At 46.7% G+C, this 26,856-nt stretch overlaps 1 protein-coding gene across 1 annotated transcript in view; it reads right to left on the bottom strand.

Annotated features, from left to right (window-relative positions):
- Window positions 1-26,856, bottom strand: part of DDR2 (discoidin domain receptor tyrosine kinase 2) — a 1,077,249-nt gene that overhangs the window by 688,150 nt on the left and 362,243 nt on the right. The window contains exon 4 of the mRNA XM_073557968.1: window positions 4,165-4,267. Within this exon, the coding sequence (XP_073414069.1) occupies window positions 4,165-4,267 (103 nt within the window). The remainder of the gene's footprint in view (window positions 1-4,164; window positions 4,268-26,856) is intronic.

The raw sequence follows: 26,856 nt of genomic DNA, 5'->3' as shown, positions 1-26,856 counted from the left end.
CTGGGCAGTGTACATCTTGAGGCAGGCAAGGTAGTTAGTGATAACGGCCGTAATTTTGTGGCAGCCATAGCCCTTTCAAAACTCAGCCACATACCTTGCTTGGCTCACACCTTGAACCTGGTGGTGCAGTGCTTCCTCAAAAATTATCCGGAGTTAACAGCCCTGCTCCAGAAGGTGCGAAGACTGTGCGCGCACATCCGCCGGTCGCCTGTACACTCCGTTCGTATGCAGAAGCTGCAGCGATTGCTCCACCTTCCCAACCACCGCCTCATTATCGACATTGCAACAAGGTGGAACTCCACCCTGCACATGGTGGAGCGGCTGTGCGAGCAGAGGCAGGCCATAATGCATTTGTGGGAGGATACACGGCCAGGCACTTTGAGAGCAGACATGGAGTTGACAGGTGTGTAGTGGTCGAAGCTGAAAGACCTTTGTAAAGTCCTTCAGTGTTTTGAGGAATGCACACGGCTGGTAAGCGCAGACGACGCCATCCTAAGCATGAGCATCCCACTTATGCGTCTGCTCATGCAAACTTTGACGCACCTTAAGGAGCAGGCGTCTGCAGCCAATGTTGATGAGGAGGAAGAGGAGGAGGGAATCCTTGACGACATTCAGCCATTGTCTGCTCAGGGACCTCTCCTGGACGAGGTGGAGGGAGAAGAGGAGGAGGAGGAGGATGATGGGCATGATTACTTAGGGGAGGAGGATGCATCTCGTGGGGCAAGTGAAAATGTTGGCATGGCAAGGTCTGGTACAGGGTTTGTGCATGACTGGAGGGATGTGGATTTGCCAGAAAGTGCTCCTCCACCCAGCACTCGCAGTGCATCATTGACACCGGGAACATTGGCCCACATGTCAGATTATGCCTTGCGGATCCTAAAAAGGGACCCCCCGCATTGCCAAAATGATGAACGATGACGACTACTGGTTGGCCAGCATCCTGGATCCACGCTATAAAGGCAAATTACAAAACATCATGCCACAGGAGAACCTTGACCTAATATTTGCTAATAAACAAGCAACTCTGGTAAATCGGTTGCTTGAGGCATTCCCAGCACACAGCAGCGGTGATGGTTCTCACACGAGCCGTACGGGCCGGGGGCAGCTTGGCAGAGGTGTTCGTGGTGCACACAGCAGAAGTGGCGTTGGAGACAGGGGTTTCATGACAATGTTGTGGACTGATTTTTCAAATACCGCTCACACAACTGGTAATACTGCATCGATGGAAAGTGACAGGAGACAGCAGTTGTCAACTATGGTAACAAACTACTTTTCCTCCCATATCGATGTTCTCCCACACAGGTCATTCCCCTTTGACTATTGGGCCGCTAAACTGGACACCTGGCCTGAATTGGCCCAATATGCCTTACAGGAGCTCGCTTGCCCAGCTGCAAGTGTGCTATCGGAAAGAGTCTTCAGTGCAGCTGGATCAATCCTGACAGAAAAAAGGACCCGTCTGTCAACCCAAAATGTGGATGATCTAACCTTCATTAAAATGAACCACGCATGGGTTTCCAAGGATTTTGTCCCACCTTCCCCTGATGACACATAGGGTGACAGAAAAATGGCTTGCTTTGGTCCACCTCTTCCTGGTACTTCACCTATTTCGCCTTTTGCATCAGCTGAATGTCCAACATCAACATATGCCACTTTCTAAAACTCCCTAACTGTGCTGCCTCCCCCCCATGGCCGGGGTCACCACCTACCGCACGACACCGTGCGAGTGCCATTGCCCTGGACAGGTGGGTAGACCGACTCTTGGGCGCGGGCACTGGCACAGGGTCCCTCATAGTGCAATCAAGTGTCTCTGACGGTGGTGGTGCACACCCGCCGTCAGACACACTGCTGTACTATGAGGGGCCCAGTGCCAGTACCGACGCCCACGAGTGGGCCCCCCTTGCTTGGGCAGGGCCCCAGCATTTGCAATCTTTACCTCTCCCTGCTCCTCCACTGTGTAATCTGGGCCGTCAAATCCATACTGTGCCTGACACCGTCTGAGCCTGCCTCCTGAGACATATATTTTGAATGTGTACGCTATCCATACATGTTATCCGGGGATACGGTACCCTTTCTAACCTTTGTGCAATCACGTGCAATCCATACTGGGCCTAACACCGTCTGAGCCTGCCTCATGCTGTATAGACATATATTTTGAATGTGTACGCTATCCATACATGTTATCCAGGGATACGGTACCCTTTCTAACCTTTGTGCAATCACGTGCAATCCATACTGGGCCTAACACCATCTGAGCCTGCCTCATGCTGTATAGACATATATTTTGAATGTGTACGCTATCCATACATGTTATACAGGGATACGGTACCCTTTCTAACCTTTGTGCAATCACGTGCAATCCATACTGGGCCTAACACCGTCTGAGCCTGCCTCCTGAGACATATATTTTGAATGTGTACGCTATCCATACATGTTATCCAGGGATACGGTACCCTTTCTAACCTTTGTGCAATCACGTGCAATCCATACTGGGCCTAACACCGTCTGAGCCTGCCTCATGCTGTATAGACATATATTTTGAATGTGTACGCTATCCATACATGTTATCCGGGGATACGGTACCCTTTCTAACCTTTGTGCAATCACGTGCAATCCATACTGGGCCTAACACCGTCTGAGCCTGCCTCATGCTGTATAGACATATATTTTGAATGTGTACGCTATCCATACATGTTATCCGGGGATACGGTACCCTTTCTAACCTTTGTGCAATCACGTGCAATCCATACTGGGCCTAACACCGTCTGAGCCTGCCTCCTGAGACATATATTTTGAATGTGTACGCTATCCATACATGTTATCTGGGGATACGGTACCCTTTCTCACCTTTGTGCAATCACGTGTAATCCATACTGGGCGTGAGAACGGCTGGCGAGCTGTTAAGCAAGCTACAGCACCTGTCCAGACAAGTACAGGGATTCCCTAGCGAGGAGACTTATTTGATTGTTTTCAATGTTGGGACAGCAATTTTTGGGGAGCACTATACTCTGGAGAATGATAGATGGGGCCCACCATACACTGGAACATTCCAAAGGTGGACATCAGACACTGGAGCAGCATTTACAGGGCCCATTATGCACTAGAGCATTAGAAATGGGGCCCATTATGTTTGGAGCATTATTTGGGCCCATAAGACAGTGGAGCTTCATCCATGGGGACCAACATATACTGTAGCATTATGTGGAGCTCATCATATACTGTTTCAAACATTATATGGGACCAATGATTCTGTATGGAGAAATAGATGGGCCTCGTCATGAGATGTAAAAAGTGAAGTATTTTTCATTGTACTATACCGCTATTTCTCTGCCGTATCGGAGCATGATGAGTTGTGGTATGTGTTAAAAGGGCGCTCTTTCGCCCAGGGCACATGAAAACCTGGAGCCAGCCCTCCCCCCCCACAGTTTGTAGCCAAATAACCCCCATTTTTCAGTGCGTAACTTGTATTATGAAGTTAATTAAGGTTGACAAGCTTAAGAAAGAAGAATTGATGCTTTTGGCATTCAAATGGGCACTGTAGGTGTGTTTCCTGTCCTCCTCTCACTGCCGACTTTTATTCCCCATTGACTTACATTGGGTTTCGTGTTTCGGGACGACCCCGACTTTTCCCTATAATCGGACGATCTTGCTCGACCCGACTTTTGGAAAAGTCGGGTTTCACGAAACGAAACGCGACCCTAAAAAACCAAAAGTCGCTCAACTCTACTGGTGATAACTTGTTTTCATAAAAGAACCCCTTTTAGTGCAAACTACCATAATAGTTCATCCCAGTTATAGTGGCGCACAGTAGATGTGCAGAAGTCACCTGTATTTTATAGTTGACACTCCATTATAACGGCTAACAGGCATTTGCATATAGTTGTAGAGTGAGTCCCTAGAGTCAATTCCTCCTGAGCCCCTAGAGTCAACTCCCCAGTCTAAACCTGCATTCAATAGTACAACTAATATCCGATGGTTTGTGGGATTGTAGTTGTTTTGGGGCAAAGTGTAAATGATGACAACAGATGTAGAGGTAAAGGAGTGGACATGATTGTAAATTATAGAAGACAACTATTATCAACAACTCATAGTTTGAAAACACATTTTTTCTAAATATCCTGAAGATTGACAGGAGTTAATGAAGCATGAAGTGAATAATGTAGTTACCTCCCATATTTGGCTGCAGTCGATTCTGACCACTGACTAGATGCACTAATGTCTTCATCTGGAATTTGTCTTCCAGTCATACCCAATGGATAACGGCAAACCGCTGGAAATAAAAGAAATGTTAAAAACTCAAGAGCAGTACACAGTACATTTCTGTATGCTACTATGCCTTATATAAAGGTAGTGTACTGATCAAATATTTATTCTAATATATGGAATTTGTTATATAATGATGTTTAAATAAAGTTTTGTGTGTTGAAAAACCTAAAATTAACCACTTAACAACCACCAATACACCTTTTAACGGCAGCAGTTAAGGGTACTTATTCTTCAGCGCAGCTTTTTAATGGCGCTGATAAATAAGGTTATAGCGCCCCCAGCGTTGGAAATTCTCCAGGGTCTCGGCTGCCAGGGGTAGCCGAGACCCTGAAAAACATGATTCGGATCAGTTTTTACTGACCCCAGTGTTGCAATCACCGTTATTCACGGAATAATGGCAACCGCAAAAAAAAGTCCTATTTATTTCTCTCTCTTCTGACATGATCTAAAACATCAGAGGAGAGAGAAATGGGGTCCCCTGAGCTCCCCCCCGTACCTCCGGTGTCCCCCGATCCCTCCGGCTGTGTCCCCCGGCGTCTTCTTAAGGGAAGAAAATGGTGTGCGCACCAAGATTTGGGGTTGTGTTGGGGTTAGGGTTGTGATGTTGGGGTTAGGGAGGTGTTGGGGTTAGGGTTGTGGTTAGGGTTTGGATTAGGGTTAGGGGTATGTTGGGGTTGGGGTAAGTGATCCACTGTGATCACTGATAAAATGAAATGGGTTTTTAATTGTCTATGACTAAATGACAACGTATTCTGCCGCTGGCCTGTAGCACTGTGTTGATACCTTAAGGTGGCTGCTTGCACATTGAGACAGCACATACGCACTTTATATATTGAAGCTGCTATTTGACCATTGGTTATTATGTAAATCAGAGATGCCAGATACAGTTATGGCCAAAAGTATTGACACCCCTGCAATTTTGTCAGATAATACTCAGTTTCTTCCTGAAAATTATGGCAAACACAAATTCTTTGTTATTATTATCTTCATTTAATTTGTCTTAAATGAAAAAACACAAAAAGAATTGTCCTAAAGCCAAATTGGATATAATTCCACACCAAACATAAAAAAGAGGGTGGACAAAAGTATTGGCACTGTTAGAAAAATCACGTGATGCTTCTCTAATTTGTGTAATTAACAGCACCTGTAACTTGCCTGTGGCACCTAACAGGTGTTGGCAATAACTAAATCACACTTGCAGCCAGTTGACATGGATTCAAGTTGACTCAACCTCTGTCCTGTGTCCGTGTGTGTGTGTGTGTGTGTATACCACATTGAACATGGAGAAAAGAAAGAAGACCAAAGAACTGTCTGAGGACTTGAGAAACCAAATTGTGAGGAAGCATGAGCAGTCTCAGGGCTACAAGTCCATCTCCAAAGACCTGAATGTTCCTTTGTCTACCATGCGCAGTGTCATCAAGAAGTTTAAAGCCCATGGCACTGTGGCTAACCTCCCTAGATGTGGATGGAAAAAAAAAATTGACAAGAGATTTCAACGCAAGATTGTGCGGATGTTGGATAAAGAACCTGGACTAACATCCAAACAAGTTCAAGCTGCCCTGCAGTCCGAGGGCACAACAGTGTCAACCCTTATTATCCGTCGGCATTTGAATGAAAAGGGACTGTATGGTAGGAGACCCAGGAAGACCCCACTTCTTATCCTGAGACATAAAAAAGCCAGGCTGGAGTTTGCCAAAACTTACCTGAAAAAGCCTAAAACGTTTTGGAAGAATGTTCTCTGGTCAGATGAGACAAAAGTAGAGCTTTTTGGGCAAAGGCATCAAAATAGAGTTTAAAGGAGAAAAAAAGAGGCATTCAAAGAAAAAAACACGGTCCCTACAGTCAAACATGGCGGAGGTTCCCTGATGTTTTGGGGTTGCTTTGCTGCCTCTGGCACTGGACTGCTTGACCGTGTGCATGGCATTATGAAGTCTGAAGACTACCAACAATTTTGCAGCATAATGTAGGGCCCAGTGTGAGAAAGCTGGGTCTCCCTCAGAGGTCATGGGTCTTCCAGCAGGACAATGACCCAAAACACACTTCAAAAAGCACTAGAAAATGGTTTGAGAGAAAGCACTGGAGACTTCTAAGGTGGCCAGCAATGAGTCCAGACCTGAATCCCATAGAACACCTGTGGAGAGATCTAAAAATGGCAGTTTGGAAAAGGCACCCTTCTAATATCAGAGACCTGGAGCAGTTTGCCAAAGAAGAATGGTCTAAAATTCCAGCACAGCATTGTAAGAAACTCATTGATGGTTACCGGAAGCGGTTGGTCGCAGTTATTTTGGCTAAAGGTTGTGCAACCAAGTATTAGGCTGAGGGTGCCAATACTTTTGTCTGGCCCATTTTTGGAGTTTTGTGTGAAATGATCAATGTTTTGCTTTTTGCTTCACTCCCTTTTGTGTTTTTTAATTTAAGACAAATTAAATGAAGATAATAATACCAAAGAATTTGTGATTGCAATCATTTTCAGGAAGAAACTGAGTATTATCTGACAAAATTGCAGGGGTGTCAATACCTTTGGCCACAACTGTAGACCTACACAAACTGCTGGCTCTTTGATAAGAAGCTAAGCAAGTAGAGTTATGTTTTTGATACACAGTCTAAGAGATATACCTTTTGTGAACAAGCAGTGTTGCCATTTATAGCCACATTAATTTGCACTCTGTAATAGTGAGTCAATCCATTAGAGATATTCATTTAGCTATCAGAGATATCTTACACACACATAGTTTCTTAGTGTCACAGACAATTTGTATAGTGTGTGTGGGTCACCCTCCCAGGGCTGTGGGGTACTCGGTACCGGGCCGGTATCAGCGGGATGTGTCACAGCAGCGGGGGCCCAGTCCGTGGCCCTGGGCGCCCAAGTAATGGGGGAATGTAATGGTTTGAATGAATAGTTTGAGACGCCACCTGTGGTGTTCGGCAAGTGAGATGTTAGGCCGACGCTGCATGCAGATCCTCTGGGGCTGGTGGTGTGTTGCAGCCAAGATGGTGAAGCTCCCCACAGGTGGAGTTGTAGCCCCAGGGCAGTGTAGATGTAGGGGAAAAGGAGAGGCACAAGCGGTGTAGAAGCTGGTACCCAGATGTAGCGGAGCTGGATGCGTTGGCGCAAGAATGAATGGAGGAAACCAGGGCTTGAAGTTCCAAAGCTTTACTCACAGTCTGTAGTACACACAGGTGCCTGCCTTCGTGCCGTGTCCTCCCTGTCAGGGACTCAGTCAACCTCCAGGCAAGATGGAATGCTCCCTACCAACACTCCGCCAACATGTGCCTTTCTGAACGTCTCCTCTATAGCGCCTTTAAGTGAAGTACTCCTAGTACTGAGTTACACTGGAGTGCCTCCTGACAGATGTTCCTAAGAACTCTACTTGTACGGCAGACAGCTGTAGCCTGCTTCGGGGACTCCTTACTCCTGAGTCCCGGCTCACTATCCAAGTTGCTGTTGTGCACCCAAGTCTTAGATGGGAGTAGTGCATTTACAGCCCACTACTCCACCAGTGTCTGCTGCAGAACCATTAGTGTCCATACAACCTCGGGGCCCGGGCCCCGGCCTTGCACTTAGAACTTCTAGGCAGGATTCCTCCTTTAACCCACGTCCTCTCTGTTCCCTTTTACTCCTCCTTTCCATTCTAATCTCTCTTATGGAAGATCAGGTTTCAGTTCAATGTCTTTCTCCTTCTTTCCTTTCCCGTGCCAGCAGACCCAGGTCACTGAGATCTGCTGCAGCACCTCCTTCCTCCATCCCTCTTCCAGGGATCTCCTTTCCTCACTCCTCTCTGAGTAACTCCTTCTCCCAGACTGACCTGTAATTCTAAACCTTCCCACTCTTTTATGTATTCTCAACTCCACCTGCCTCCCAGCACGTTTCGTGTTCCAAGCAGGGAACCACCAAAGGTGCTCTGCTACTCTCTAAGCAAGGAGCCGCAATGTGGCTTTGCTGAACTACTCTGTTGTGTGGGGTGCGAGTGTTGGAGCGTGGTCAGGAGCCTCCAACTTACCTGGATGGTGGGACACCACACCTCAGGAGGAGGTACAGTACCTCTGTGGCGACTGAGCTTCAGGGGCGCCACATGTGCGTGTTGGTTTTTCAATTAGTTTAGAGTAGGGACTTGCAGGGATTAGAGAAGCAGCTGAAGTTGAGCAGGGGCGCCATATCAAAATTTTAGGGTGCCAACCTCCGCTGCTAGGTAGGCTATCAGCTCCATAGGGTCCTAATAGGGCCAGCATAGGAATACCTATTTTGGTATTCTCCCTGTTGAGCAGCATGACTTAATTATCTGCCCTACTCTAAAGGTTTTGGGAGGTGCTTTTTTATCTTTGCTATATAAAAATTGTTAATTTTAATATAAGTAATTAAAAGTAAAATATTATAAGGGTTCTTTTTGTTTCAGGTGGGCAATAGGTGCTGAAATGGTCGTGTCATGCAATCACACCATTTAAATGCTGCTGCCACAAACTGACAGGAGTGATAGGAGCGAGCTCTCTTCTTGCATTTCGGAAGTGGTTGAATATCTAAAATGCACAACATACAATGTTTTTTGGTTTTACATTGCTTTTTTGTCTAATACACAATAATTATTTGTAGGAATTTTGTAAAGGTAAAATTGCATAGACAAATAAATGTACAAAATGCTGCAAATGATAAAATCCCTGTAAAAATGTTCACATCTGCCTCATAATGTCCTTTGATAACGGACATCATTTTTTAGAACCAGATCTGTTGTTCAGCAGAAACCATTGACAAATAACAGGCCTCATTGGCCTGTACTAAGGTTTGCCAGGTCTGTGAGCAGGAAGCGGGATGCAGTGACGGACAAGAGGCAGAGCAAGGGTTAACAGACTTATTGACAGCGGCATACTCCACGCAGTGAGATAATGGGTTAAGCAGGGGAGTAAAGGAGGTGATATTGGCAAGGTATGGGTGTAAGAAGAGGTATGAAGTAAAGCAACTGTTCATGAAAGGGTTAACTTATCAGTCCGCCAGCTTCCTGGCTGCAGAGATGTAGGTTCCAACAAATGCTGCCACGCAAGTGGCGCGTGGTATCACCAGTGTCGTCCTTAAGGAGCTGGGAGGTCTGGTTCCTGGTGATGGCAGTGAGTTCTCATTGTCCTGAGCGGGGTCCTTGATCCATGGTTGATTGTACGGGATGCAGAGCAGTCTGTGTTATTGTAGACCGTGACTCAGCTCGGCCGTTGCAAGCGGGTGAAGTATTGCTGGTAATCAGCTTTTTCAACTTACTCTGCTTGTCCCCTTATGTTGTGAGGTCAAGAAACTTTTCAAAGTGCTTTATGATCCATGTAGTGCTGGACATGTGTTTATTTGACCACAACATTTTATTGGGTCCTGGTGTCTCAATTTAGTGTGATTGATTAACGAGAAGGGAGAGAGCAAAAAAAAAAAAATAAAATCTTAGCCTTAACCTTCTATATATCCAGACATAGCTTGGGGAGGGCATTTATGCAGGGGGCAATTATGCACATGTAATCGAAGTACATGTATCAAAGTATTACTGGCAGTTATAACATGGCAGTTAGACAGGGCAGGAGACAGGTAAGACATTTATATACATCTACTCCCTGTACATTTGGATTACAACAAATATATACCATATGCATTTGTGTAATTTATATCCTGGCCACTGCATTCACACACATCCACCGCCCTGCCATTAACTCTCTACACTCCATCCAGATCAGCCCCTCGCTCCTTTCCTCTCCTATGTATAGCACTCACGCTCTTTTCACATTGCTACACAGCACAGATCCAGTCAGTCCCACCATTCAACATCAGATCTCTCACAAATCACTTAACCATCTGCTCACTCTTTCTATCCTCCTTCTCCTAGTCGCAGGAGACATTGCTCCCAACCCTGGCCCCCCATGTTATAGAAAGTCAAACCCCCCATCTGCTACACTCAGAAACCCCTCTAATCTTATCAATATTCCCTGCCTGCCATCTGTCTCTCTTAATTGTGCACTTTGGAATTCTCGCTCAGTGTGTAACAAACTCTCCTTCACTCATGACTTTTTCCTTTCTAATTCTCTTAACCTCCAGGCTCTTACTGAAACCTGGATCCAGCAGTCAGACACTACTGCTGCTGCTGCTCTTTCATACGGGGGACTACACTTCTCTCATACCCCAAGATCAGACAATAGAGCAGGTGGAGGCGTTGGTCTGCTCCTATCACCAAAATGTACATTTCAAGTTATCCCTCAACTACCCTCACTAGTCTTCCCTTCTTTTGAGGTCCATGCCGTCAGACTCTACACCCCCTTCTCCATGCGAGTGGCGGTGGTGTATCGTCCTTCCGGCCCCTCCCATCAGTTCCTGGATCATTTTGCCACTTGGCTTCCATATTTTCTCTCCTGTGACATCCCTACCCTCATCATGGGCGATTTCAACATCCCCATTGATCCTCCCCTCTCATCATCTGCTACTCACCTTTTATCTCTAACCTCCTCATTTGGCCTTTCGCAGCTTACTAATTCTCCAACGCATGAAGACGGAAATTCCCTTGATTTGGTCTTCTCTCGGCTTTGTGCAGTGGATGATTTTGCAAACTCCCCTCTCCCGCTCTCTGACCACAACCTTCTTTCATTCTCTATCAAGAACTGCCAGGCTGCTCAGGTCACCCCCACTGTCCAGACTTATAGAAACATATAGGCCATTAACACCCAGAAACTTATGAAGAACTTGCAGTCTTCATTGGCCCCTATCTCCTCCCTCTCATGTCCTGATTCTGCATTGAAGCATTACAATGAAACACTTCAAAGTGCCCTGGATGAATTTGCACCCCCTATAAATAGAACACCACAACGCAGACGGCGACAACCCTGGCACACGGTGCAAACACGTTTCCTGCAGCGCTGCTCCAGGTGCGCCGAACGTCTGTGGAGAAAATCCAATCTAAACGAAGATTTCATCCATTATAAGTTTATGCTTATGCTTAGAACATACAACACTGCCCTTCACCTCTCCAAACAAACCTATTTCAACACCCTCATCACCTCACTTTCCAATAACCCGAAACGTCTCTTTGACACTTTTCATTCTCTACTCAACCCAAGAGTACAGGCCCCAACCACGGAGCTCCGAGCTGACGATCTGGCCAATTACTTCAAAGAAAAAATTGACCAGATTCGACAGGAAATTATCTCCCAATCACCTCATACCATGCACTGTCCTCCCTCCCCCACTGCATCTAACTCACTCTCTGATTTTGAACCAGTCACACAAGAAGAAGTAAGTAGGCTCCTTGCATCTTCTCGCCCAACCACTTGCACCAGTGACCCATTTCCATCACATCTGCTCCAGTCCCTTTCCCCTGCTGTCACCCCTCACCTAACTAAAATATTTAACCTCTCTCTTCTGGTATTTTTCCCTCATCATTTAAGCATGCTATCATACATCCACTACTTAAAAAACCATCCCTCAACCAAAACTGTGCCGCTAACTGTAGACCTGTCTCTAATCTTCCCTTCATCTCTAAACTCCTGGAACGCCTGGTCCACTCCCGTCTGATCCGCTATCTCTCTGATAACTCTCTTCTCGACCCTCTCCAATCTGGTTTCCGCTCTTTACACTCTACTGAAACTGCCCTCACTAAAGTCTCTAATGATCTACTAACAGTTAAATCAAATGGTCATTACTCCATGCTAATTCTCTTGGATCTCTCTGCAGCATTCGACACTGTGGATCATCAACTCCTCCTCACTATGCTCCCTTCCATTGGCCTCAAGGACACCGTTCTCTCATGGTTCTCCTCCTATCTCTCCGACCGCTCCTTTACGGTATCTTTTGCCGGTTCCTCCTCCTGTCACCTTCCCCTTACTATTGGGGTTCCTCAAGGATCGGTTCTAGGCCCCCTCCTCTTCTCCTTGTACACTACCCCTATTGGTCAAATAATCAGTAGACTTGGTTTCCAGTACCATCTCTATGCTGACGACACCCAATTATACGCTTCTTCTCCTGACATCACGCCAGCCTTTCTAGAACAAACCGGCGATTGTCTAAACGCTGTGTCTAATATCATGTCCTCACTATATCTGAAACTGAACCTATCAAAGACTGAACTCCTGGTGTTTCCTCCCTCTTCTAATGTACCTATACCCGACATTGCCATTTCTGTGTGTGGTTCCACTATTACTCCCCAGCAACAGGCCCGCTGTCTTGGGGTCATACTTGATTCCGAGCTTTCCTTTGCCCCCCACATTCGATCACTGGCTCGCTCTTGTCATCTGCACCTCAAAAACATTTCTAGAATCCGACCTTTTCTTACTTTTGACTCTGCAAAATCTCTTACTGTTTCTCTTATTCACTCTCGTCTCGACTATTGTAACTCTCTTCTAATCGGTCTCCCTCTTACCAAACTCTCCCCTCTCCAATCTGTCTTGAATGCTGCAGCCAGAATCATATTCCTCACCAATCGTTACACCGATGCCTCTACCTTGTGCCAGTCATTACACTGGCTACCCATCCACTCCAGAATCCAGTACAAACTTATTGCCCTCACTCACAAAGCCCTCCATAGCTCAGCACCACCTTACATCTCCTCCCTTGTTTCAGTATACCACCCTACCCGCACCCTCCGTTCTGCTGATGACCTGAGGTTAGCATCCTCAATAGTCAGAACCTCCCACTCCCGTCTCCAAGACTTTACACGTGCTGCGCCAATTCTTTGGAATGCACTTCCCAGGTCAATACGATTAGTCCCCAATCCCCACAATTTTAAGCGTGCCCTGAAAACGCATTAATTCAGACTGGCCTATCGCCTCAACACATTAACCTAATCTATCCCTGTGTGGCACAGCCAAAAGTTTTACCATAACCAGGTTCCCCGCATCATGTTCCCACATGCTTTATGCATCCATCAGCCCTCTGTGTCTGTACTGTTACACACTTAACATTATGGCTGGTCGAAACAATCAGGGCAACTGTTACCACCCACCTTTCGTGTCTCCCTTTTTCCCTCATAGACTGTAAGCTTGCGAGCAGGGCCCTCATTCCTCTTGGTATTTTGTTATAATCTACTGTATGTGATTATTGTTATGCTGTAATGTCTATTGTCTGTACAAATCCCCTCTGAAATGTAAAGTGCTGCGGAATATGTCGGCGCTATAGAAATAAAATTTATTATTATTATTATTATTATTGCACAGTTCTAGTTGAGTCACCTGGTCTTTACTAGGCAGCACGCGCGCAGGAACCAATGGCCCGGATAGTCTGTAACTGTCGCTCACGGGAAGAACGGGCACACAGCAGGTTGCTGTCCACAGTCAGTGTTCCTGTACATAGAGGATCTACAGTGCATGCCTGCGCTATGACTATGCTCATGGGACGGAGCACCAAACATCCACTGCTGCACACTCTGTCTTTCTGCCAAGTCTCCTTTCCCTTTCCCGCACACAGTCCCTTTTATTAAAGGCACATCCCCTGCTGTATAGCGAAAAGCTCGGTCCAGGTCAGAAAGCTTCCCCCCGGCAACAATGGTGACAGCCCCAACAGTTCCAGAACCGGCGCAAGAGATGTTCCCCCGGTCCGGTCCATCTTCTTATACTCCCTCTCTCCTTTTGCTCACCATTCCATGCGCAAGAGCTCTTGCAATGTGTGTTGACATTCTCCTATACCTTGAATGATTTGTTGCCAAATAAATTGGTCTTGATTGTAGCGGTTGGGGGGTATTCCGGCTGTTGTCTGTTCGGAGCACCGTAAATCAGAAGGAGTAGCTGAGTTGAGTTGGGTAGTTGAGTCAGATTGTACAGGTGAAGGTGGGGACACCCCCGTTTCCAATGGGACAGCCTCTGAAGGGACCTCAAGCTCTTGTCCTTCTCTTAGATCTACAGGCGGTTGTTCAGGACTTTATTCTTCTTCACCATCAGTGACAACTGGGGGAGGTATTTCAGGAGCATTTTGCACTTCCTCCATCTGGTCAGGATCTCTTGACAAACAGGGTCATAGCATAATCCGGTAAACTGTTGTGAATTCTCTTTCTGGCCTCCCTCTGGTTATTACTGAAGGTAGTGGAGCTGGTCAGATTGACAGAGGGGTTACGAGTTCTCTTTCTGGGCTCCCTCTGGTGGTTACTGGAGGTAGTGGTGCTGATCTGATTGACAGAGGCTGGCCACCTGATAATGAGGATGATGATTGGAGATCTGGAGTTTCAGATTGGGATTTAAGACAGCCGACTCCCTCTATCCCTGCTGGTGATTTTCTTCCTGTGCCTTCTGAGGTCTGATGTCTCCTGCTCTGTCACTGCATGATTCACCTAAGTGGTTCATTTGCTATTCTGTTTGCATTTGATATAGTTTGGTCTGGTCTATCTCTGCTTTGTGCGGGTAAGCCAGCTCCGGCTGGGGCTGTGCTGAATCACCGCCCATATGTTACTGCTTGTGCCAGTTTGTTTTGTCCCCTGTTATATTGGTCTCTTTTTGCTTTGCTTTCAGAATATACCAGAGTGCTGATATAGTGGGAGCGAAGTCGTGCAACTTCATTGTTTTTTGTGCAACAGACGTGTTGGACTTTCTGCAGGGTTTTTTGCATGATTGCAGACAGTGTCTTCCCTTTCCTGTCCTGTCTAGTCAGTGTGGGCCCCATCATTTGCTCAGTCTATTTTCCTACCTACGTTTGTGTTTTCATCTTGTCTCACCGACAATATATGTTTGGGAGCTATCTATTCCTTTGGGGTCTGCTCCGGGGGCAGTTTAGATTTCCCCTTTCTTGCTTTAGGCTTAGTTAGCTCTCCAGCTGTGACAAGTCATCTAGGATTATCGTAGGTACGCTCCATGGCTACTGCTAGTTGTGTGGATAGGATCAGGGGTCTGCAATCCGCTTAGTTGCCAACCTCTCTGGTTTTCTGTGGCTTAGCCTGGGCCTGCTATCCTCCTCAGTGACCCATTCATAAAAGTAAACTATTTGAGTGGAAGCGTTTTCTTTCCCTTCTGGCTGAATTTCGTAGATGGGCCCTTCAAACTTGATTCTCCACTTCACCCGATACGGGTTCTTCTCCCACTGGCACTCCATTTTATCTCGAGGACATTTATCTCAAACCAACACCCAGTCCCCCAGCTTGGAGAGCTGTCCCTCACAGAGGAGGTGTTTCCAGATGCTTTAGTTCCTGAAATCTGGTCTGCACCAGACCATGTAGGGTCTGCAAATGATGACTATGTTCTTGAACCTAGGTGGACACCCCCGTCCATGAGTAGTCCTCCTCTGGATCCAGTTTCAGCTCGGTAATCTCTCTTCCTGGGCGACAGAACAGCAAGGTATAAGTGTAATGTACTGCTGCAGTGCAGTATAGCGCAACCTCCACCAGGTGGTGCTGGTGAAGGAAGAGAGGTCGCACACACAGAGTAATAACACAGAGCAGCAGCACAGGTGTCACTGATAAGGCCACCAAAACAGCCTAGTAATGACTTTACGCATGGCCGAGATTCCAGGATACCCACTCAGTGCTGAGTCATGGAACACCCGAAGCACCCTTAAATGATACTGAACAGGCACAAAGAGCTTATTTTCAGGTACAGATGAAGGAGCAAGAGATTGGGCCTCACAAATCTCTCATTCCAATACAGAAGATACCACAGCCACCACCACTCTGCGCTGAAGACCTTTGAGATCTCTGGGCTGCACCCAATCCACTATAGCCTGTACTTTCCTAGGGTCCATGTGAAACCCCTCAGCAGGCAAAATGACCCCTAGAAAGGACAATTCCCAAGCAAAAAATGAACACTTCTCTGGTTTAGCAAATAGTGAGTTCTCTCTACGACTCAGAAGAACTACACGGAGGTGGCCCATGTGCTTGTCAGAAGAATATATAAGAATGTCATCCAAATAAATTACCATGAAACGCCCAATAAAATCTGAGAAAACATGATTCATGAAATTCTGAAATACTGCTGGCGTGTTAGTCAGGCCAAAGGGTATAACCAAATTCTCAAACAAACCCTCAGAGGTGAGAAATGCAGTCTTCCACTCATCCTCCTCCTGCATACAGTTGAGATTGTATGCCCCCCTGAGATCCAACTTAGAGAACAACTTGGCCCCCGACAATTTATTGTACAAATCAGGCATAAGTAGAAGGGGATAAGAGTTTCTAATAGTCATTTCATTAAGTTCTCGAAAATCGAGGCATGGGCATAAACCAGCATCCTTTTTCTTCACGAAAAAGAACCTCGCCGCAACAGGAGAGACAGATGGCCAAATGTGGCCCTTACGGAGGCTATCAGAGATATACTCCTTCATAGTGGCCCACTCAGGGGCGGAGAGATTGTACAGACGGGCTTTGGGCAATTTGGCACCGGGAACAAGATCCACAGCACAATCGAATGGACGGTGTGGTGGTAGAGCCTCAGCCTCCTTTTTGAAGAACACATCCTCAAAGTCCTTCAGGTACTCCGGAATACCCTCCAGACTGACGGATGACACAGATACCGTAACAAGACATTTCTAAAAACAATTTGGACTCCATTTAATGATGTTCCGAGATTCCCAATTAATCACAGGATTATGTATTTGCAACCAGGAGAACCCCAACACCAGTCTCGCAGGCAGATTGTCCTGGTGCAAGGAACTAACTTTAAGGAGAAACTCCTCTGAAACAAATTTGATGCCATTCTTAGCCAGTGGTGTTTTGTCAATGGCAACAACATGGATAGGAGTCTCCAGCCTAACTGTCCCTAACTTACATCTGGACACCAAGTCAGAGTTAATAAAGTTCAAGGACGACCCGCAATCCACGCAGGCAGAAGTGAACGTGGAGCAACTCCCACAACAAAGTTCCACTTGCAACAAAATTTTAGAAAATGGAGAAAAAGGTACTTGAAAGTCTGGGTGACCTCCACGACAATCACCCAGACTCAGGAGCTTGTTGGTCGGTAAACTGGAGGAGCCGACCTTTTTCCAATGTCCGGGATCTCCACAAAAAAACCCACAATTTTCCTTCACGCTGCCCTCTCCTCTCCTTCTCCTCGAGGTTGGTGGCCCCCACCTCCATACATTTAGACAGTGGCAAAACAACAGGACCAGCAGAGAGCAACGGAACCTCTCGATGTGCGACACCTCTCTCACGCAGCCTCCGATCCATATGGATAGCCTGAATCATAGCTTTCTCTAATGAGCTGGGAGATGGATGGAGAGCCAGAGCATCCTTCAGATTATCCACCAGTCCACACCTGAACAGACCTCTCAGCGCGGAGTCATCCCAGGACACTTCAGTTGACCATCAGCGGAACTCAGAGCTGTACCACTTAGCTGAGCGCTTTCCCTGAACCAGATCCATAATCGTGTCCTCTGCCACCCTGACATGGTCCAGTTTGTCATAGATAAGTCCTAGGGCATCAAAGAACCTATCTACCGACATCCGTTCAGGGGCAGTAGGGGGCAGCGAGAAAGCCCAAGATTGGGAACCCCCTAAGTAAGGAGATAATAATCCCTACCTGCTGAGTCTCATCCCCAGACAATCGAGGTCTAAGAGAAAAAAATAATTTGCAACTCTCCCTGAATGTACAAAATTTATCTTTCACGCCAGAAAAGGTATCAGGAAGCTTAACCGGGGGTTCGGGAGAGTGCTCAATAACATCAACTGAAACACCAGGTAAACTAACAGCATGATGGGTGGTTTCTTGCACAGTCTGAACAGTCTCAGTCAGTTTTTTCTGTAAGCGAGTATGTGACGTGACAAGGGCCTGACATTCCACTGAAAAAACCCACATCTTCTGTGTCAACCTGGAAACTTGATCCGCTAAGTTACCAAGCAGATCCATGACCAGAGAAAAAAATGCAAAATCCACTTTAAATGTGAGGTAATCTATAATGTAATGTGCTGCTGCAGTGCAGTATAGCGCAACCTCCACCAGGGGTTGCTGGTGAAGGAAGAGAGGTATTACACACAGAGTAGTAACACAGAGCAGCAGCACAAGTGTCACAGGTAATGAAAGAGTGGACAGAAAAGCCGAAGTCAGAACCTACTGGGAACGTAGTGTCAAAAACGTAAGACATAATTGGAGTACAAGTGAGAGTCAAAACCGGTCAGAGAGCATGGTATCAGAGACAGAAAACAAGAGGCAGAGTCCAGAAATCAGGCCAGGTCACACACAACTCGGGAAGTCAGAGGCAGAAGGATCACCAGTGTAGGGTCAGAGGTTCTAGCCTGGAAGCATGAACTATAGCTGACACTGGCCCGCAGGCTGCAGAGGACAGAAACAGCCCCGCCAGCTCCAAAAGGAGGCAGAGGAGATTAACCCATGCATGACCAGTCCAGAGAGAAGACATAAGAAAACAAACTCAGAATTGGATCATGACAATAAGGAATGTAATCGGTGGAGCGATGTATTCGGTTGTTGTATACCCACACTAACTCAGCTACGAACTCAGGCCACCTGGCCTTTGGGACTTCTTCCAGCATCCTCAATATCTGAATCAGAATGTGGTTGAATCATTCACAGACCCCATTTCCATGAGGGTGGTAAAGAGTTGCCCGAGATGTATCGATCTGGTACAGACGGTGTAATTCTTCCATCACTTTCCCCAGAAAACAGGCTCCTTGATCGGAGTGGATTCGCTACGGGCAGTCATACACCTGAATGAAATTCTTGCAGATTGCATGTTCAGCAGATTCCACAATATGATCACGTTTCGGGGTCACAATGGCAAACTTCGTGAAGTGATCCGTCATCACCAGAAAATGTTCATACCCTTGGTGACCGGCCCAATTGTCAGATAGTCTATCATGAGTACTTCCAGAGGAGCCGAGGTCATGATGGTCTGTGTGGGAGTTCTCTGCTCTGGAGGTTTTGCTAATTCACAGCTTCTACATAGCTGACAGGTCTCTTCCACCACAGCCTTCAGCCGGGGTTGATAAACTAATCTTTGTAGCCACTGAAAGATCTTATCCTGACCTGACTGAAGCGAGCTCCTCTTTCGTGCGCTTCTGTGGCCACTTTGGACACCCAGCTCTCTCTGAAGTTGGACCTTCCGATACAGCAATCCATTTCTTAGTTGAAGCCTTTCCCACTGCCGAAGGATCTGCAGAGTCCCCGTGGACAGGGCGTCTTTCTCTCTCTTACTGGAAAGTTGCTTTAACGTTAACCACTGTCTCATTTGGGCGAGTTCTGTATCTTGCTGTTGTAACCTGACCCACTCATCATGCCACCATCCCAGTATGCATTATCTGGACACCACTTGCACCTGCTCCTGTGCAGCTGCCACCATCCTGGATGAATCCTGGGACTCAGGGACTCCTTCATCTTCCAGTTCGTCATCTCCGTTGGGCCCAGGTTTCCCATGTGTCACTCTGGATAAGGTTTCGGCATGAGTGTTCTCAGCTCCTCACTTGTAGACGATTTTATATCGAAATTTCATCATACGAGCCACCCAGCGCTGCTTCAGTGCCCCTAGCTTCGCATTTTCCAGATGAGCTAGAGGGTTATTGTCAGTGTGTACCAGAACTTCATAGCCAGACAAATATTCGGTAAACTTCTCCTTCATGGCCCACACTAATGCCAATAGCTCTTATTTGAATGAACTGTAATTGTCTGGATTTATTTCAGAGTCATGGAGAGACTGACTCATGTAAGCAATTACTCGTTCTTTTCCTTCTTGTATCTGGGATAACACAGCTCTGAGTCCATGCAGTCTTCCATCAGTGTGGACAATAAATGGTTGCTGTCCATAGTCAGTGTTCCTGAACACAGATTATCTACAGCGCGGGCCTGAACTGTCACGATACTCGTGGGACGGAGCACAAAATGTTCCCTGCTGCGCGCTCTGTCTTCCCGCCAAGTCTCCTCTCCCTTTCCCGCGTACAGCCCCTTAAATTAAAGGAACGCCCCCTGCTGTATAGTGCAAAGGTCAGTCCAGGTCAGAAAGATTTCCCCCTGACAACAATGGTGACAGCCCCGACAGTTCCAGGACCGGCACAACAGAGGAACCCCCGGTCCGGTCCATTGTCTTACAGGTCTACTAAAGTGCGCTTCATTTGCCTGGAAAAAAATGCTGCATGCAGCATTATTTTGTCAGTCAAACGGTTAGTCTGGCACCTAAAATGACCTTTCTAAATGTCTGTCTATACATCCTAACCTCTTTTGTTATTTATTTTTATTCTGAAATACCCTTCACTTTTCCCTATCTAGCCAATCTTTAGATGTGTTTTTTTTACTGCACTTCCTTCGCAAACAGAATGCCACAGGAGGCTGGGGCTGCACTCACTTCCCTGCAGTGTCTATTGCCCCTCCTGGAACAAGACATCATCAGGGGGACAGTGCTGCTGTTAATTACTACAGTTTCTTGCATCCGCACCCTCGGAAGATGTCCTGGATCCATGGAAATAGAAACTGTGATACAGGTGATCACAGCACAAGCACTCTGCTTTTATCTCCCCCACTACAGCTTCTAACTGCAAAATTAGATGTTGTTGGGGGGGGTAAGGTGAGGGGGGTGAAAAAAACATTGAATGGCATCAGCATTGCCTTCTGATGACAATTCATTTGGGGGCAATGCTAGAAGCTATGGGACGGCGCTGGTGTCACTATTTGATTCTAGGTGTCGTGGGCAAAGAAGGGAGCCCATACTCGGATACCATGTGAACAAGTATTAAATGGCATGAGGATTCCTTAACCCAGGCAAGTGGAGGCCTACAGCAAATGTTATTGATACTAAATAAGAAGTGGAAGTGTAGCCAGACCTGTGGGTCATGGAGGAGAAGATGGCCAGGCTGGGAGAATAGTTTTCCTACAGGGAGTTGAAGATGCAATGGTAGACAAAGGGGTGTGTGGTCCACATGAATTTGAACTTGAGAAAAGTCGTAGCGATGCACCTCAGCCTGTCAGGTTATAACTAGAAGGAAGAATGAAGGCTCCCATTGTGCTCTGTCTATTGACTGTAGCATGTAATAGAAGAAATGTACCACAAAGTACTGAGGATTCAGTTGCCACAGAGGTACTGCACCCCCTCCTGAGGTGTGGTAGCCCACCATCCAGGTAGATTGGAGTCTCCTGACCACGCTCCAACACCTGCATCTCACACAACACAGTAGTTCAGCAAAGCCACATTGCGGCTCCCTGCTTGGAGTGTAGCAGAGCACCTTTGGTAGCTCCCTGCTTGGAACGCGAAACGTGCTGGGAGGCGGGTGGAGTTAGAATACATAAAAGAGCGGGAAGGTTTAGGATTTCAAGTCAGTCAGTCAGTCAGTTGGTGAGTGGAGAGGAGGGAGGAGAGAAGATCCCTGAGAGAGAGGGATGGAGGAAGGAGGTGCTGCAGCAGATCTCAGTGACCTGGGTCTGCTGGCACGGGAAAGGAAAGAAGGAGAAAGACATTGAACAGAAACCTGATCTTCTATAAGAAGGAGAGACTAGTACGGAACGAAAGAGTAAAAGGGAACAGAGGACGTGGGTTAGGAGAGAACCCTGCCTAGAAGTTCTAAGCGCAAGGCCGGGGCCCGGTCCCCGAAGTTGTATGGATACTAATGGTCCTACAGCAGACACCGGTGGAGTAGTGAGCTGTAAATGCACTACTCCCATCTAAGACTTGGGAGCACAACAGCAACTTGGATAGCCCTACATCTACACTGCCCTGGGACTACAGCTCCACCTGTGGGGAGCTACACCATCTTGGCTGCACCACACCACCAGTCCCAGAGGATCTGCATGCAGCGTCGGCTTAACATTTCACTTGCCGAACACCACAGGTGGCGTCACAAGCTATTCATTTAATCAACTACATTCCACCATTCAAACTTCTCCCCCCATTAATTGGACGCCCAGGGCCACGGACCGGGTCACCGCTGCTGTGACACATCCCGCCGACACCGGCCCGGTACCGAGTACCCCACGGCCCTGGGAGGGCTACCCAGCATTAAGTATTGTGCCTGTTATCTGATGTATGTACTATATTTCTCATCAGTTTGTCCAGCAAAGAAAAATTTATTTTTAGACTCTGGACTCTGGCCCTCCCCCTCCCACTGGCAGAGACACTTTTGCGTACTATGAGGGGCCCTGTGCCAGTGCCGTCACCCATGAGTATGCCCCCCCCACCAGCTCAAGGAACTTGCACATTCATCTGCACCTTCCTTTTTGTCACCGTGTGGACGTGAGAAGGGGAGCTGGAGGATGAGCAGAGTTAAGGCTCACTCCTAGCTGGAGCGCATGGTCCGGATTCCGGTCTCTGAGTTTGCAGGGACACTGACGTTCCTGCAGCAGATTCCGGAGGAAGTAGCAGCTGTAAATGCTCTGTACCCAACTGAGGCTCGGAGGCCCCAGCATTGACGTGTGTGAGCCAGAAGGAAAAGGCTACGGCTGCCAGCCATACGAGAAAGTTCCAAAAGAGTCAACAGGGGGAACTTCATTGAACTCAGCACTGCGAGTACTTCAGATAAGCGCTAGAACGGAGGCCACACTACCTATCTGCAGAGAGAGAAATCCAAATTGGCTTCCAGGCTGACCAACTCCTTCTCCATCTGTACTCTGGGTCCTGGACAGCAACTACCTAGTACAGGTAAAGGAACTGCACGACTGTGTCTGTCATCTTTCTCCTGCGCCTGGTGCACGGCTCAGCTACATCCTGCACTGCACACCATCTCCCAACTCTTTAATCTGCCCTGCGACTACGGCCCTACCTGTGCAGGTCTTCTACATCTTAGCTGCACCACAACATCTGTCCCACAGAAGCAACACTGCAGCGCTGGTCAATCTAATTGAAACCAGAGGTGTCGTCACATATCATTCACCTATAAACGTAATTCACCCCTTTGCATGGACGCCAAGGGCCACGGAACGGGTCACCACCACCGTGACACATCCCTGTGAGACACTGGCCCGGTACCGATTAACCCCACTGCCCTGGCTGGCCACCCACACTCCATGTCAGATTCATCTTGGACTGGGGAATTCACGATTTGACTTGATAACCTAGGCATGGTATGATAGAAAGAGCTACATGGACTAATGTGAAGTGTGGCCTGCTGCCTCATTCAGTTTGGGTGGGGGTGCAGGACACAAGGAAAGGGGTTCTTCCTGACCAGGAGACAGCACTTGACCACTCAGTGCTTGCATTTTTTGAAACTTCAGAAGAGGCGGGCATATTTGATGGAGTCTGTTTCGGCAATGTAAGCCAAAACCAGTTCCTCATGCTCCGCCTTTAAAAGCGGTTAACCTACTCCCAGAAAAGGTATCATTCCAGTCGTTCTGGAGCCAGACCATGACGCAGGCTCAACACCTCCTGCCTTAGCTGCTATTGTGCTTTTGCCACTACCAGCAGATGCACCACCACCATCATCACCAGCTGGCCCCCCCGCGCCCACGTCCACGGCCTCTTCCACCAAACTTCAAAAATTTGCACAAAATAGACACAAAATAACATCAGATATATGGCACTGTATCAGAAATGTACAGCTCTATTCAGTCAAAGGATGATTGTCAATCTCCATATATATTCCATCAGTCACACAGAGACGCTCACAGGCTCAGTATGGATTAGACAAGAATATAAAAAGTAGACAAAGTGTACAGTATCATCAGATAGCAGGTATATATAACATAGTTTAAACATTAACAATGTACGTCTATATATCAGGAGTAGTGTTGAGCCACCATGCTAGTGTTTTGGTTCATCACACAGGAGGCAAGTTCGTCGAATGTTCGTCGAACCCCATTGAAAACAATGGCAGGCAAACACAAACACATACAAACACATAGAAAACAATTACAAAACACCTTAAAAGGTGTCCCAAAGAAGAGAAAATGCTCAGAAGACAAAAATTACATATGGAAAAGGTCAACTACATTTAGAAAAGAGGTGGAGGAGTAAAAGGAGGAGGTGGAGGAGACACAGATATAGGCTTGTCATTCCCTTATGAAGTCAAGAAAGGCTGGAATAAAAATGTAAAATACCAACCAAAAAAAAAAATTCTGAAATCGAACACGATCAAATACCGTCGGACTTCCCACCAAAAAATTATGCCAACTGGCGATCGGGCGGCGTTATTCCCACGAACCCCCAAACAGCGTCCATGAAGGCAAAGTGTTTGCTTTCCGGGGGCAGTATGATTGCAAAGCTGAACCTTAAAGGAATGTCCAAAAGGGCACCACCAGGAGTGGAGCCTGCGGCTTAATTGGACTCCACCCGGGAAACCACAACCATGCCACCTCAAGAAAAGATGCACATATTGAAAGCTTTGTCGATTGTGTGTGTGGTGTGGTATGACCGTTTGTAGTTGTGCTAGCAATTTGTCAGCTTTATTCCGTTAACGAACGAGACTCCGGCATGCCCCCGCAGTACACGTCAAGCTTACTAGAGGGATACGCGAGGCTCTGGCACTATCATGGTCTATCATGGCATTACATGTCTGGGGCTGCATGCGCGCTACACTGTAAGGACCAGCTTTTGTCGCTTACAGGTGCAGACAACCAGCAGAACACCGTTAGTGATGGGGATCTGTGATTCCAATTATTCCCCGCGAACGATGATTTCCCAGTAAGTGCAGGTCAACCGCAATTCCTGAATTAGGCCTAACCGGCATTCCTGAAAGAATGCAAAAAATTATGTCTCCAAACCACAGTTGCTGTAGCTTGCTTTAACAGCTCGGCAGCCGTTCTCAGGCCCAGTATGGATTCAACAAGATTCTAGAAAGTTGATAAAGGGTTCAGTTTCACTGGGTAACACGTATATATGTAGCATAGTTTACACATTAAAAACCTATGTCTATATATCAGGAGGCAGGCTCAGACGGTCTCAGGCCCAGTATGGATTAGACGTGATTGGACAAAGGTGAGAAAGGGTACCGTATCACTGGATAACTGGTATGTATAGCATAGTTTACACATTAAAAACCTATGTCTATATAACAGGAGACGGTCTCAGGCCCTGTATGGATTAGACGTGATTGGACAAAGGTAAGAAAGGGTAACGTATCACCGGATTACAGGTATGTATAGCATAGTTTACACATTAAAAACCTATGTCTATAGATCAGGAGGCAGGCTCAGACGGTCTCAGGCCCAGTATGGATTTCACCAGCTTGTACAAAGTTGAGAAAGGGTACATTATCACTGGATAGCAGGTATATATAGCATAGTTTAAATATTTAAAATCTCCATGTTCTCAGTATGGATTAGACAACAATCTAAAAAGTAGAAAAAAGGAAATGTATTTGAAGCGTACACCAGTATACACTTTTGGTGGTATTTTTAAATCTTCATATATATTTCTGTCTCAGTAAGAAAGTCCAGAGTCTCTGCAATAGGAAATGAGATGTGTTGTGAGTTCATTTTCCGCTTCACCATTGAGGTCTGATGAACTCCCTCTTCTGGTGAAGGAAGGTAGTGAGGCTGTTTACCAAGCACCTGTGCAGGATGATGATGACTGGGTGACTGGAATTGCTGACTGGATATAAGGCAGCCGACGCCCTTCTGCCTTGCGGGTGATTTCTCTGAGGGATTCTAAGAGACCAGTCTGATTCCTGCTCCTCAAAAGCTTAAGTTTTCTGCTCTGCTTTTTGCATTTGTGTTTTGGTTTTGTTTTGCCTTGTTTTTCTGGATTTCTGCCATTCCCTGCTGGGGTGAGATGAATTCCTTTTTGCTCTGTCTTCAGAAAATACCTGAGTACTGATATAGTCTTTTTGAAGCCTAGCGTCTTCAGGGCTTTTTTCCCTATCAGTCTGTTGGCTCTTGTTTTGATAGGGTTTTGGGCGGATTGCAGACAGCAGCTTTTCTATCCTGTCCTATTGAGTTAGCTTGGGCCCCATCATTTGCTCAGCCTATCTTTCTATCTGTGTGAGTGTTTTTTCATCTTGTTTCACCGTCATTATATGTTGGGGGCTGCCTATTGCTTTGGGGTCTGCTCTGGGGCAGTTTAGATTAACCTTTCTGTCTTTAGGCTATTTAGTTCTCCGGCTGTGATCGAGGGGTCTAGGGCACCGTAGGAACCCCCACGGCTACTGCTAGTTGTTGTTGATAGGTTCAGGGGTTTGCAATCCGATAGCTGCCAACTTCTCTGGTTTTCTGGACTTAGCTAGTATTTCTGTTTTTGCCTCCTACGGTGACTCATTCATAACAGAATCACCCGCCATACCGCAGAACCTAGGGTACTCAATAGCAGGAAAGAATTGTAAAAAAAAAAAAAAAAAGTGTGTATATTTTTTCCTCTATATCTCTGAGGCCGTAGGGGGAATTTTTTTTTCTCTCAATGGAGATAAAGCAATTGTCTGATCATGTGGAGCAGCTCGCTGCGGAAGTGCGGGGAATTTCTGCCTACCTTGCCTACATGCTGCTGAACCAAAGATCCCTACTCCTGATGTGTTTTTTGGGGATCGGTCTGAATTTTTGAATTTCAAAAATAATTGTAAATTATTTTTTGCCTTGAAGCCTAACTCGTCAGGGAGCTCCGCGCAGCAGGTTAAAATTGTCATCTCTTTGCTGCGTGGCGATCCCCAGGATTGGGCGTTTTCTTTGAAACCAGATGATCCTATTCTGACTAATGTGAACACATTTTTTCAAGCCTTGGGGTTGTTGTATGACGAACCTAATGCTATTGATCAGGCTGAAAAGACCCTGTTAGCATTGAACCAGGGTCGAGAATCTGCAGAGTTGTACTGTCAACAG

This window comes from Dendrobates tinctorius, unplaced genomic scaffold (genome assembly GCF_039654945.1).
Source record: "Dendrobates tinctorius isolate UK_male_01 unplaced genomic scaffold, ASM3965494v1 ptg000012l, whole genome shotgun sequence".
NCBI classification, from domain to species: Eukaryota; Metazoa; Chordata; class Amphibia; order Anura; family Dendrobatidae; genus Dendrobates; species Dendrobates tinctorius.
This window is presented reverse-complemented; position numbering and strand designations above follow the sequence as displayed.